Source organism: Colobus angolensis, unplaced genomic scaffold (assembly GCF_000951035.1).
Source record: "Colobus angolensis palliatus isolate OR3802 unplaced genomic scaffold, Cang.pa_1.0 Scaffold70, whole genome shotgun sequence".
NCBI lineage: Eukaryota > Metazoa > Chordata > Mammalia > Primates > Cercopithecidae > Colobus > Colobus angolensis.
Window position 1 is genome coordinate 7,272,431 of NW_012120710.1, and position 12,710 is coordinate 7,285,140.

The 12,710-nt window shown below is 44.6% G+C and overlaps 1 protein-coding gene across 1 annotated transcript in view; it reads right to left on the reverse strand.

The window, feature by feature from the left end:
- Positions 1-90: 90 nt before the first annotated feature.
- Positions 91-12,710, reverse strand: part of NAAA (N-acylethanolamine acid amidase) — a 26,566-nt gene continuing 13,946 nt past the window's right edge. Inside the window, exons 5-12 of the mRNA XM_011927203.1 lie at positions 11,925-12,001; positions 7,206-7,378; positions 6,993-7,055; positions 6,168-6,234; positions 5,012-5,040; positions 3,382-3,390; positions 1,153-1,270; positions 91-625 (exon numbers count right to left, since the gene is read on the reverse strand). Coding sequence (XP_011782593.1) covers positions 1,189-1,270; positions 3,382-3,390; positions 5,012-5,040; positions 6,168-6,234; positions 6,993-7,055; positions 7,206-7,378; positions 11,925-12,001 — 500 coding nt within the window. The 3' untranslated portion in view covers positions 91-625; positions 1,153-1,188. The remainder of the gene's footprint in view (positions 626-1,152; positions 1,271-3,381; positions 3,391-5,011; positions 5,041-6,167; positions 6,235-6,992; positions 7,056-7,205; positions 7,379-11,924; positions 12,002-12,710) is intronic.

Here is a 12,710-nt window from a genome sequence, read left to right on the forward strand (position 1 = left end):
CCAGGATGGTCTCGATCTCCTGACCTCGTGATCCGCCCGTCTCGGCCTCCCAAAGTGCTGGGATTACAGGCTTGAGCCACCGCGCCCAGCCCAGGTTTTTCAATAAAACATTAGAAACATTATAAAAAACAAGACTCCCATTACATGGAAATACATGATCAAAGATCAGACTAACACATTCAAACAGGCTTCGTTCGAAATAGAGCTCTCCATTTCTTTCAGATGAGCCTTTTTTAAGGCTCTTTCAGAAGCACTTCATAATGAACAGATGTCTTGCCAGCTCATTTCATTAGTGGAGAAGCAAAGGTATGATGGCAGAATTATGAGAAGATGGAAATAAGGTCTGAGGATATGGCTTGAACTCTGAGACCAATTATCTTTGAGTTATTCAGGCCAGGATAGAAGCTTAGAGAGGATCGAGGCAAACCACAAAGGGAAGCGGGTGCAGGACAATGCCCATTACAGGCTTTACCACAAACTCGAAATTGATCTTCTGGCCCCACTTCGCAAGGTTGAAAAGTTAAATGAGGAAGGAGCCTGCATTGTTCGTAACATAACACAACACTTTCACTTTCTCTGATTTTTTAAGGTGCAGCTCTTCAAGAATTTCCTTTTAAAAAATCATCTGTAAGGGAAGAAAAATATGCATTTAATTCAAAGACTGATTTTTTTTTTTTTCTTGAGATGGAGACTTACTCTGTTTCCCAGGCTGGGTGGTGTGATCTCAGCTCACTGCAAACTCCACCTCCTGGGTTCAAGCAATTTTCCTGCCTCAGCGCCTGAGTAGCTGGGAGTTTGGGTGCTCGCCACCACACCTGGCTAACAGTTTTTTGTAGTTTTATTAGAGATGGGGTTTCACCATGTTGGCCAGGCTGGTCTTGAACTCCTGACCCCAAGTGATCCACCTGCCTCTACCTCCCAAAGTGCTGAGATTACAGGCATGAGCCACTATGCCTGGCCGAAGATTGGTTTTCATACAAACAATTCCAAATAAAATATCTAATGATGACAATCTGACACAAATGACAATGCCAGATGCTTGTCAGAAAATATTATATATGTATACATTTTAAGGATGTTACCATCCTCTGTGAGAAATACCAGCACACACCCACCTCCCCACATCTCCCCAAAACAATAGTAACAACAAACCTTTCACAGCACGGGTGAAGTCGCTCTTCTGCTGACTTACTTTCGACTCAGGTTTCTGATCCTACTTATGTACTTGTCCGGGCTACCGGCACTCATTACTGTAGTATAAATTGTGAGGCTGAAAATAATGAGAGGAAATTTTATGTACACATCATTTTCTCTAATATGCCAGAGAGGGAAGAAAATGACCAAGTGCTTCCCTAACACCTGGGATCTGGGACAAGGCCCTTTATGCCAGAATATTTTAATCCTATGAATCAAGAGGTCAAAGTGCTCTTTCCTCCTACTTTGACAACACTGTGGAAGGCCAAGTTGGAACTTAAAACTCTCAGACTTAATTAGCCACGTGTGGTGGTGCCTGAAATCCCAGTTACTAGGGAGGCCGCGGCAGGAGAATTGCTTGAACTTGGAAGGCGGAGGTTGCACTGAGCCGAGATTGCGCCACCGCACTCCAGCCTGGGCAACAGAGTGAGACTGCGTCTCATAAAAAATAAATAAATAAAATCTCAGACTCCTCAGAGCTCTACCCCAAGGCAGTGGGGGAGACCAAGCCTGGGCCCTCACCCTGGCTCTGTGCTACCCCCAAGGGCCTTACTTGCATACATGTGACATCACCACCTCCACATTCCCCAGCAAACACCTACTCCTGTGCTCTCCCTCAGTGTCTGTGCACCACCATCAGGAGAATACCACCCAGGGAAGAGGGAAACACAAACCCTGGAAGTGGAGGTGGGGCTGTTCAGGCTGAGAATTACAGGGTCCTGGGTACTTGGGCAGACTCTAGGTGGGCAAATGCCCTTGGTCCAGTGGATTCCTTACACCATGGTTTGGGGGGTGGTGTCACAACTAGAGGAATTCCAGAGGAGGGCCTCTAAAGCTCCAGGATCAAGGCACCTGCCCCACCCCTCCACCTTGCCCAGATCTAAGGATGAAAAGTATAGTGTCATTGATTCCACATTCCATATAGGAAGAGACCTAAACAACTTGAGCACATGTGCCCACATGCACACACACTTGTCTTGGAATCCAGCTGAGGTGCATGTGCAAAATATCGGAGCTGGGTTGTTCAGAAACAGGCAGAATTAGTAGCACTGGGTCCACAGCTAAATCATACACTCAGTTAAAGACAGCACTATAAGCAAGTGCAGAGCTCGTCCAAGGGTAATGGAGGTTCACCTGAACAGGACCTTAGTTGCTCGTTTACTTTAGTCATGGTTCTATTCTCCTGCACTGGTTTAGTATTTTCTCTGCTGATGAGCCACAGCAGAGGATGGAGTTGTATCGCAGGTGGCTGTAATTCGGCAGCACAGCACAAGGGAGCAGCATAGAGCTAACTGCCTTTGTTTAGACTACTTTTTTGTTGTTTTTCTGTTTTCTTTTTCTTACTGTTACACTTATTTCTATTAACCTCACACAACTGAACAGCCTCGGTTGAGGTTAATCATTACACATAAAGGGCCTGAGAGTCAGAAGTCTGTGTTAATTCTGGCTCCATAGTGATTGTTACTTAAATGCAGTTTCTCTTGAGTTTTCAAGTATACAACAGAGCAAAACACTACTTGGTGAACTGTTTATAATTTCTAACAACTGTATTTTGACCAAACCATTTCAGAAACCATTTCAACATTTACAGCTGTTAACTCAATAATCCTACTTCTGGGAATTCAGTCAAGGGAAATAATCTGAAAGTAAGCAGGGGAGAGGCAAACAAATATGTTTATTTCAGAGTTTTAATAAAGGAAGATATAACAACTGGAGAATGCTTAACTCAATTATAATACAGACAATTGGCCACTGCCATCATGTAAAATTATAAGGGCTGTTCAAAGCAGATAAAATGCTTTGTTTTATTAAAATAAATTTAACTATTTATTATAATACTAATTTTTAAAAGATATATTCACCACTTCCTTTTTTTTTTTTTTTTTAGACAGAGTGTCCCTCTGTTGCCCAGGCTGGAGTGCCATTTTGGCTCACTGCAACCTCCATCTCCTGGATTCAAGCGATTCTCCTGCCTCAGCCTCCCGAGTAGCTGGGCTTTACAGGCATGCGCCACGATGCCCAGCTAATTTTTGTATTTTCAGTAGAGACTAGGTTTCATCATGTTGGCCAGGCTGGTCTCCAACTCCTGACCTCAAGTGATCCACCCGCCTTGGCTTCCCAAAGTGCTAGGATTACAGGTGTGAGGCACTGCGCCCAGACAGATCTATTCATCACTTCCATAATTACCTAAAAAAACTGTAAGAACACAAAAATAGTTTATTAACCCCCATTTAAAAAATGACTATTAAAAGGGCAAAACTGTGCCCCGCTATGAAGGGTACAGTCAGTAGTGCATTGGAGCTGGCTCCTACAGGCTGGTGAGGGCCAATTCTTAAATATGCAGGAAGTGTATGAGCCAACTGTAAGCTTGAAATCAGCCATGTGGGAGCATTCACACCATGGAAGTCAACAAATGCTACAAATTTGGGAATTTTTTTGTTTGTCCCTTCCCACACAAAGAGCTGGCTTACTAGCAGACCACTGGGTATGCTTTGTTACCCAAATAGCTCACTTGTTTGAGTAGCTTGAGTAGCAGAATACTGACTAATTAGTTTTCTTTTCTTTTCTTTTTTTTTTTTTTTGAGACAGAGTCTCGCTCTGTTGCCCAGGCTAGAGTGCCGTGGCATGATCTCAGCTCACTTGCAGCCTCGACCTCCCAGGTTCAAGCGATTCTCCAGATGCTGCCTCCCAAGTACCTGTGATTATAGGCGTGCACCATCACGCCTGGCTGATTTTTGTATTTTTCATAGAGACGGGGTTTCATTATGTTGTCCATGCTGGTCTCGAACTCCTGACCTCAAGTGATCCACCCGCCTCGGCCTCCCAAAGTGCTGGGATCACAGGTGTGAGCCACCATACCTGGCCTGCTTTCACTTAAAAAAAAAAAAGTATGTGGATAAAAATCCTAGACTATAGACTAGAGAAACCATTGCTCACAGAATGCTGTTATCAAGGGTACAGGCTAAAAAAGAACATTAACTTAGTGAATTGTCAGTGGAACAAGGAACGGCATCAGAGATAGTGGAAATTCCTCGGGAAGATAAAAGAAAATCAAAGGTATTCAGAGTTTATTTCTAAGGAGCTCCTAACAGGTGAAGGCTGTCCACAGCTACCTGACTGAGTTAGGAGGAACACCTCACTGCCAGAATATTTCAAATGTAGGAATCAAGAGGTCAGCCGGTCAAAGTGTTTTTCCTCCTAGTTTGACAACACTATGGCAGGCCAAGTTTGAATTTAAAATTCCCAGAGCTGGCCGGGCATGGTGGCTCATGCCTGTAATCCCAGCACTTTGGGAGGCCGAGGCAGGCAGATAATGAGGTCAGGAGATCGAGACCATCCTGGCTAACACGGTGAAACCCTGTCTCTACTAAATAAATACAAAAATTAGCCAGGCGTGGTGGCGGGCATCTGCACTCCCAGCTACTCGGGAGGCTGAGGCAGGAGAATGGTGTGAACCTGGGAGCCAGAGCTTGCAGTGAGCTGAGATTGAGCCACTGCACTCCAACCTGGGGGACACAGGAGACTCAAAAAAAAAAAAAAAAAAAAAAAAATTCCCAGAGCCTCCTTCAGGGTGACTCTATTCTCTTTACCTTTGGATTTCTTCATGGACTTCTCACCTGATTTATATTTGTTTATCACCCCCCACCCCTACTCCACCCATATTAGTCCCATGAGAGCAGAGACTTGATTTTGCTCGCTGCTGTACCCCACAGCCTGGTTACAGGAGCCCTCAGATCCTTGCTGAGCCAAAGATTGCATGAGTGAGTTCACTGTTCTGGAGTGACGTGTGAACAGACATGTTTAACAAGTCACTTACTTGTTATAAACTGGAACCACCGACAAAACCTGCATAGAAAGAAGTCATATTATAGAGAAGATTACATGGTGGAAGAAATACACAAAGAATATCTATGGAGGGCCAGGTGCAGTGGCTCAGGCCTGTAATCTCAGCACTTTGGGAATCTGATGTGGGAGGACTGTTCAAGCCCAGGAGTTCAAGACCAGCCGGGGCAACATAGAGAGACCCTGTCTATACTAAAAAAGAAAAAAAAAAGAATGTCTGTAGAAAGAACATAACCACTCTTGAGTGTATCTTGAGGTGATAGTTATAGACTTTTCTTTGAGACAGAGTCTTGCTGTTTCACCCAGGCTAGAGTGCAGTGGCATGATCTTGGCTCAATTGCAACCTCCACCTCTGTGTTCAACCGATTCTCCCGTCTCAGCCTTCCGAGTAGCTGGGATTACAGGCACACACTACCATGCCTGGCTAGTTTCTACATTTTTAGTAGAGACAGGGTTTCACCATGTTGGCCAGGCTGGTCTCCAAGTCCTGACCTCAAGTGATCCTCCTGCCTTGACCTCCCAAAGTGCTGGGATTACAGGTGTGAGCCACTGCACTCGGCCTGACTTTTTAATTCTTTCTCTTTTTTTCTTTTAAATAATGAACATATATTACAACTATGCCTTTTCCTTTTTTTTTTTTTTAACATAAAGAAAAACTTTGGTGAAGATGGACATTTTAACTTATATAGAAGCATATAACTTTTATTTTTTTATTTTTTTGAGACGGAGTCTTGCTCTGTCACCCAGGCTGGAGTGCAGTGGTGCGATCTCGGCTCACTGCAAGCTCTGCCTCCCGGTTCACACCATTCTCCTGCCTCAGCCTCCCGAGTAGCTGGGACCACAGGTGCCCGCCACCACACCTGGCTAATTTTTCGTATTTTTAGTAGAGATGGGGTTTCACCGTGTTAGCCAGGATGGTCTCGATCTCCTGACCTTGTGATCTGCCCGCCTTGGCCTCCCAAAGTGCTGGGATTACAGGCGTGAGCCACCACTTTTAATAAATGATTTCAACCAAATAAAATTTTTACCCTAACATTTTCACCTACCGAGGATTTCACGGAGTTTTTCATATTCACTATTAACAAAACACTAAACATCCTGGGTAAGCGCGACACTGTGACACAAGTTACCTGGAAAAGTGCCTCCAGGCTGAGGTTTGCTTGTCCCGTAGCATTAAGGGCCTTGATGGCAGGTGTTCTGTAAGGACAATGGTCGAAGGTCACCTGGCACTTCAACAAGCACTGAAGCCCATCAGCTGTCATTTTTGTGAGGCACAATGCAAGCTCTAGTCTCATTATCTCCCTTTCTCCAAAACAGATTCTGGCCCCAAGCCTGTTTCCTGCTGAGGCCCAGCTCACCATGGCGGAATTCATCCAGCAGCTGGGACGGTTGGCACCATCTGCTCAAGAAAGCTGGGATGATGAAAATGTGTGGCTGCAGAACTGAACAGTGGCCAAACTTGTGGGGCAGTAAAGCCAAGGCAACATATATAGCTACCTGCACTTTGGAACTGTGCTGACTTATAATTATAGAATGTTTACAACTTGAAGGGACAATAAAAACCCTTGACTGGTTTATTATTTAAATAAGGGAAATAATTTCCTTCTAAAAATATCTTGCCTAGAAGACCATGAACCTGGCCCTTTGCTTTCATTTTACAGATGGGTAAACAGAGGCCCGAGAGCTACCCAGTGAGTCATTAGCAGAGCTGGTGGTGGGCTCTAGGGCTCCTGACCCTGAGACCCTCCCAACACCCGCCCAGCTGCTGAGAGGCTCTGCCCATTGCTTTCCTCCACACAACACTCCCTTCCCAGCCAAGGCACTGGTGAAGGGGCCCAGGTACATTTTTTGGGAGAGGATGGCACCTGTAGGTCTTGCCGGTTCCTGCGACAGAATGGGCATATTCTCCTGACCACAAGAAAACACTGCAAACCAGAAAGCATGTGGCAGCCTACCTCCGGTCATCTTGCTTGGGTGCTGGCTTCCAGTGGTCGTAATTTGTCTCAACTCGGAACCATCTATAACAGAGCACATCATCTTGTCTTATCCACGACAATTTACGACATAGCAAAGGAGACATATGAACAAATTTTAAATACCCCTCATTCCACCAATTTAAAAACATGATTATTTGATACAGAATGACCAGAGGTTTCAGTTCTACTTACGCTCCATACAAAGGATCTAGAGGCCAAATGTCTGCTGGGCCATCTCTGTTCCTTGTGATGACCACCCCCTCTTGGGGGGATGTGCCACCAACAATGTAATAAACATCAGCAATGAGGGGAGTCTTGGCCAACTTGCTAACAGCTGCTTCGAAGTTTTCTGACTCATTCAGGGTCTGAACAAAAAGAAGAACTTGCATGAGCAACCTCACCTGCAGCTGGGTCCGTACCAGATGCTGCAAAAATGATCCAAAGCACATTCTCCTGATACGTTATGTCATGGCTATCACCTTGATCTGCTCTGACCTTATCCTCTTGCAATCAGGGCTCCTAAGATGGAAGAAATTTCAGCTTCAAAGGGGGTGCCAGGAGCAGCAGGAATTTCTGACAGGAGGTGAGAACTGTTGACAAGTCCTAGGCCTGGCTCAGCAAACACGGGCTGTGTGCTCTCCAGGCAGATCGCCCTCACAAAGGACTCCTCATGCTTCTTCATTCATTTATTATTTCAACAGGGTTTTCTTGAATACCTACTCTGTGCCAGGCACTGTGCTGGTGTGGGGATAGAGCAGTGAATGAGTTGACTGGTCCTATTCTCCCCAAACCTCTGAGGAAGACAGAAAAGTCAACAGCCAATGGTGACACAGTGTAATGAGTGTTCACATAGGAGAAGATGCTATGGATGTCACCGTAGGGGACCCATCCTCACCAAAGGCAGTGGAAGAAGTACTGCAGGGAAGCATCACATGAATTGAAGCCAAAGAGACAAACACAAGTGAGTGGTGAAAGTGGTGGTTGCAGGGTGAGGAGTGGCAGTGGGGAGGAGGGTTCTAGTTTGATGGACTAGACTGGCAAAGGCTTGGGGATGAAAGAGTATGCGCTACATTAGGGCCCTGAGTTTAATAGGTGTTCAGACACCCCGAGGGCCCAGGAAGACTTCCAAAGGCCTGTGGCAAGGATACTTAAGGGGATCACTCCCCAAATCTTCAGATTCCATAGGGGCTCCTTCCCAGAGCTGATCTGCTCAAGAATATCCTTCGGTGGAGGGCCTGCTCTTCCTGTCTCCACCTTCACAACCATTCTGCTGCCATGTTTTAAAGGAAGTACATTGTATGCTCACCCATCCTGGATATTGCCAGGGCACACTGTCAAGGGTGGAGGTGGTGATAAGGTCAAATAAAAGAACAATTCAAGATATTGGTATCTGCAAAGGCTCCATCATTCAGCACCATAAACCCTAATAGCACCAAAACCCATGGCAGGGCTTTGTAGTTTTCTTGCCTTATACTTAGCTATTCAGGGAGGTTGAGGTGGGAGAATTGCTTGAACCCAGGAAGTGAAGGTTGCAGTGAGCCGAGATTGCACCGCTGCACTCCAGCCTGGGCGACAGAGTGAGACCCTGTCTCAAAAAAAAAAAAAAAGAAATGATCTGTCCTAACTTGTTTGACTGTAGGTCATATGATCTCTTTCCAGAGAGGATCCTGCCCTGTACCCAGAAGAAGGAAAGGTATGGTCAGAGAGGCCAAGGAGAATCTAGACAGACAGGCCTAGCTGGGTTTCCCCACTCCATTTATTAGCACTGGATCTACCTTTTTGTCCAATCATATTTCTACATAGCATTCCATACTTTGTTAAACCTAAGCATAAAACTGGACCATGTCCCCTGTATCTCTGGGTCTTCATTCTGAAGACTCCTATGTCATGTACCTGTTAAATAAATTCGTATGCCTTTTCTCCAATTAATCTGCCTTTTGTGAGTTGACTTTTCAGTGAACCTTCAGAGGGCAAAGAGGAAATTTTCCCCAGGCCTTTGCAGAGGTAATAGGAGTGATGAAATATTAGTTTGCTTGTGTTGCCTATACCATCCCCCAACTACCATAAAATTCATTGCCTCTAACCTGTGACAACAAAGCAAAAGAACATCAATAAAAAATAATGAAGGCAGTGGTGACTTATTTTACCCAGGTGACAAAGTCAGGGAGTGCAAATGCCTCATCCATCTCAGGAAATGGAGGGAATGGGCAGTGACTGCTAATAGACATGGGGTTTCTTTCTTCTTTCTTTCCTTTTTTTTTTTTTTTTAGTCTAGGTGCCAGAGATTTCTTTTGTTATTTTATTTATTTACTTCTTTTCAGACATGGGGTCTCAATATGTTGTCTGTTGGACCTGAACTCCTGGGCAGAAGGGATCCTCCCACCTCAGCCTCCTGAGTGTCTGGGACTGCAGGCGAGCACCATCACACCCAGCAGATTCGTCCTTACCAGAGAACATAGCAACCTCAGCATAAGGATTTTTTTTTCCTTCCTTACCAAGAACTTTTACCTTTTTGATACAGGAGATAGAAATAAATTATTTAGGCAGATAGGGTAAAAGAGTCCTTGGCAAGGCTTCCTTTCTAACAAAAAGTAGCCCACGAAGTTCTTCTTTTCTAACAAAGAGCAGCCTGAAAAATGGAGCTGCAAACACAGATATAAGCAAGCTGGAAGCTTGCATGGGTGAATGCCAGCAGCTGTGCCAACAGAAAAGGGCTACCTGGGAGCCAGGTATGTTCAAAATGGAGGCTCCATCTTCCCTGCTTGTTTCTTTTTTATTTTTTGGAGACAGAGTCTTGCTGTGTCGCCCAGGCTGGAGTGCAGTGGTGTGATCTCGGCTCACTGCAACCTCTGCCTCCTGAATTCAAGTGATTCTCCTGCCTCAGCCAACCAAGGGGCTGGGATTACAGGCACCCGCCACTACACCCGGCTAATTTTTGTATTTTTAGTAGAAACAGGGTTTCACCAACTCCTGACCTCAGGTGATCCACCCGCCTCGGCCTCTCAAAGTGCTGGGATTACAGGTGTGAGCCACCGCGCCCGGCCCATTTTCCCTTTTCTTTGTCGCCATGTGTACAGTAAAGAAGCAGGCAACATGGCACCAGCCAGGTAGAGAATCCATCTGCACAATAAAAGATTAGGGTGGGGAAAGACAGCTTTTCGTGCCCCATGCAAATGGCACACCTGGTTCAACCAATCTTTCCTGCCCTATGTAAATCAGATACCGCCTCCTCAAGCTCATCCATAAAACCTCCTGCATTTCCCCGTGGAACTCATTTTTTTGGGACCTCTCTTTGCTGCAGAGAGCTCTTCTCTTTCTTTCGCCTATTAAACTTCCACTCTTAACCTCACTCTGGTGTGTCCGCATTCTAGTTTTCTGTGGCCCTGAGACGACAAATCTCAGGTATCACCCTGGACAAATGATGCTGTTTCATTTTCACTTAAAGGAAGCACCTTACAGCTTCTTTTTGTCATATCCAAATTGCCGGCATCTCTATTCTTGCACTTTGTGGCAAATTATTAAGTACAATAAGGGTTCCTTGAACACAAGCACTGAGATGCGGTGACAGTCTGATAATTGAGACAATTACTAGGTGACTGATTTCATCCCACTATTCAGAATATTGTGCAATTTAAAAATGATGAATTATTTCTGAAATTTTCCATTTCATATTTCTGGACCACAGTTGACTGTGGGTAACAGAAACCAAGAATAAGGGGAGACTACTGTAGATATGGCCTGGAACCCAGAACATTTTAATAGGTTCTTGTAGAGCAGATGTTCCTTTTATTATGTGCATAGCTACCTTCTAATGCATTTGCTTTGCTAGTCTGGATATTTGCAAATGGAGATTTTAAAAGGAAAGTACATCTGTCTCTGTAGAAGAGCATAATATTATCTCCTATCTCAATCAGCTATTGTGGAAAACTCTGGCCTATGACAAAGATTCTCTCCTTGACCAAACTCTAGCCAGGCTTCTCTGAGCCCTCTTCTCTATTACACCTTGACCCTGGCTTATAAAGACTTGAACAAATACTAACAGTTTCTAACAGCTCAAGACCACGTCTCTCAGATGACTAAGCCCCCTTAAAGTGCCTGTCTGAGAAAACTTCAGGCTGTCAAAAGAATTTGATATTTGTTCCAGCCAACATCTGAAGGTAGGGCCCTTGTCTCCCTGGTTCTGTGGAAGGGTAGGAGCAAAACTTCTTTTCCTTTTTTTTTTTTTTTTTTGAGGTGGAGTTTCGCTCTTAGTGACCAGGCTGGAGTACAGTGGCGCGATCTCAGCTCACTGCAAGCTCCACCTCCCAGGTTCATGCCATTCTCCTGCCTCAGCCTCCCGAGTAGCTGGGACTACAGGCGCCCGCCATCACGCCCGGCTAATTTTTTGTATTTTAAGTAGAGACAGGGTTTCACTGTGTTAGCCAGGATGGTCTCGATCTCCTCACCTCAAGATCTGCCCGCCTCGGTCTCCCAAAGTGGGATTACAGGTGCGAACCACCGTGCCCAGCCTGGAGCATAACTTCTAAGTTCTAGTTAGCAAACTCAAATTGGTTTCACATGAACCAACCCCTCCTTTCCACTTTTCACTTTTCTGATTCTCCTAAGCTCCTGTTCCCTCACCTCCTTTTAAAATACCCATCACCTCTGCACAAACCAAAGTTGAACTCAGTTCACACTGGACTCTTCCTTACTGCAATAGCTTATACTGATTACAATCTGTCCTTACCATTTTAACTAGTGTCTCGCTTTATCTTTGACATTTATCAAAAAGGTTTATATGCACTTTGCAAACATTTAGATGCTTCTTCTTTTAAGGAGCGCCTTATATTAAAAGCAACATTGTTAAATGACACAGAACAGTTTAGAAGGTGGAAGTGGAGTTAAGGAGGGCTCCACATTAAATATACTCACAGCACGGATCAGCCAGCTGACTGGAATGTGTCTCCGAAACAGGGCAGCGATAGCATTCTCCCACCACCAGCCTTTATCTGCCAAGTTGAGTATATATGTTATATATGTGTGTGTGTGTGTGTGTATATACACACATGCAACAGATATGTCATTTTAGCAAGGGAATATAGATATTCACTCAAGTTTTGAAAGCAGAATCTTTTGTACCAGGATACAATGATAATTATGTTAAAGGAAATAATTCTATTAATTACACCAGACAAAATAAAATTATGTAGCTATCAAGGATGGTGTCTTAATAAATATTAGGAAGAACACAGAGAACGTGAATCTTCCACACCTGTGATTTGTGCTCACATTTAAAAAAAATACAAATTTGCAATCATTTCCCAAAATTATTTTTGGACAACTTTTAAAAGTCTGTTAGGGGATTCATTGCCAAACAAAAATTTTCATTCAAGGATAAGTAATGGCAATACAAGAAAAAAATGGACAAATTGAATTTCACAAAAAATTTGTAAAATTCTGTGCATTAAAAGACAGTATCGGCCAGGCGCAGTAACTCACGCCTGTAATCCCAGCACTTTGGGAGGCCGAGGTGGGCGAATCCCCTGAGGTCAGGAGTTCAAGACCAGCCTCACCAACATGGTGAAACCCTGTCTCTACCAAAAATACAAAAATTAGCCGAGCATGGTGGCAGGAGCCTGTAATCCCAGCTACTCGGGAGGCTGAGGCAGGAGAATTGCTTGAACCCGGGAGGCAGAGGTTGCAGTGAGCCAAGATCGG